The sequence below is a fragment of the Ceratina calcarata genome, unplaced genomic scaffold (assembly GCF_001652005.2).
Source record: "Ceratina calcarata isolate Rehan_Ccalc_2016 unplaced genomic scaffold, ASM165200v1 scaffold4966, whole genome shotgun sequence".
NCBI lineage: Eukaryota > Metazoa > Arthropoda > Insecta > Hymenoptera > Apidae > Ceratina > Ceratina calcarata.
In genome coordinates, this window is record NW_017174053.1 from 1 (window position 1) to 1,114 (window position 1,114).

Below are 1,114 nucleotides of genomic sequence, written 5' to 3' on the forward strand. Positions count from 1 at the left end.
TTCCCTTTGTCCGAACTCTCCTTGAGTTCAGGATATTTATCATATTCCTGTTCATCATCAATATTCTGCCAAATCTGGGAAATCCTCGAGAAGAAGTGAGAAGGTTACACATAAACTCCTTCAACTCGATGGCCCTTTACGGATGCCACATCTGGGCAAGTAAAATCCTGAAAAACAAAAAATTGATTAACCAAATGACAGGCGAACAGAAAGAAATGGCACTGCGAGTAATAAGAGGTTATAAGACGATTGCCACACAGGCAATATTCCTCCTAGCGAGCACCACGCCTATAGACGTCCTCATCAAGGTATTTGACAAATATTGCGGACTCACCCGCGCTTTGAGGTCCTCGGACAGCGTGGATTTGGAAAAAGAAAAAGCTAGGTTAAAAAAAGAAAGACATTTGGGAACCCTACTCACCTGGCAGGACAAACTACGATCACCGGGTATCCGAAACCAAAAGGTAATTAAAGCGATCCTGCCTCGCTTCGACAGATGGGTAACCCGTCCCCACGGAAGCATATCCTACAGGATGACACAGTTAATCTCTGGACACGGATGCTTTGGAGATTACCTGTTTAGAATAAAGAAAGAGCCTTCTCCTAAATGCCACCACTGCAATGCAGTTAAAGACGATAATGTACATACCTCTTTCATCTGTCCGGCGTGGTCGGACGAAAGGAAGAGGCTGTACGATATAACAGGCCAACTGACGAACCTAGAAGGAACGACAGAAGCGATTCTTCACACACCGGAGAAATGGGAAGCATACAAAACGTTTTGTGAATCAGTCATGTCACAAAAAGAAGAGCACGAGAGAGCAAGGGAAGCTCTAAGGGAAATCGCGCAGAGAAACACTGCCAGCATTTATCTAAGATGGAGGTCAGCTATAACTTAAGATAACATTACTGTGCACATGAACCACTCGATGCATCACATCAAAATATCCACTACCACAAACAATTTCTAACGAAAAGACAGGACGCGGAGACACGCACATGTCGGCTTCCTCCATCTTGGATATCGACAGACATCTCCAAGAATTACGCACGCGCAGAAACATAGGACTCAGTCAGCAAGGCGCATCCACATGTGCACTGTACAACTACCATC

At 44.9% G+C, this 1,114-nt stretch overlaps 1 protein-coding gene across 1 annotated transcript; it reads left to right on the forward strand.

Moving 5' to 3' along the window:
• Positions 1-194: 194 nt before the first annotated feature.
• LOC108628104 (uncharacterized) lies at positions 195-899 on the forward strand. Its single transcript, XM_018029805.1, has one exon. It carries the CDS (start codon positions 195-197, stop codon positions 897-899), a length of 705 nt encoding a protein of 234 aa, XP_017885294.1.
• Positions 900-1,114: the final 215 nt, after the last annotated feature.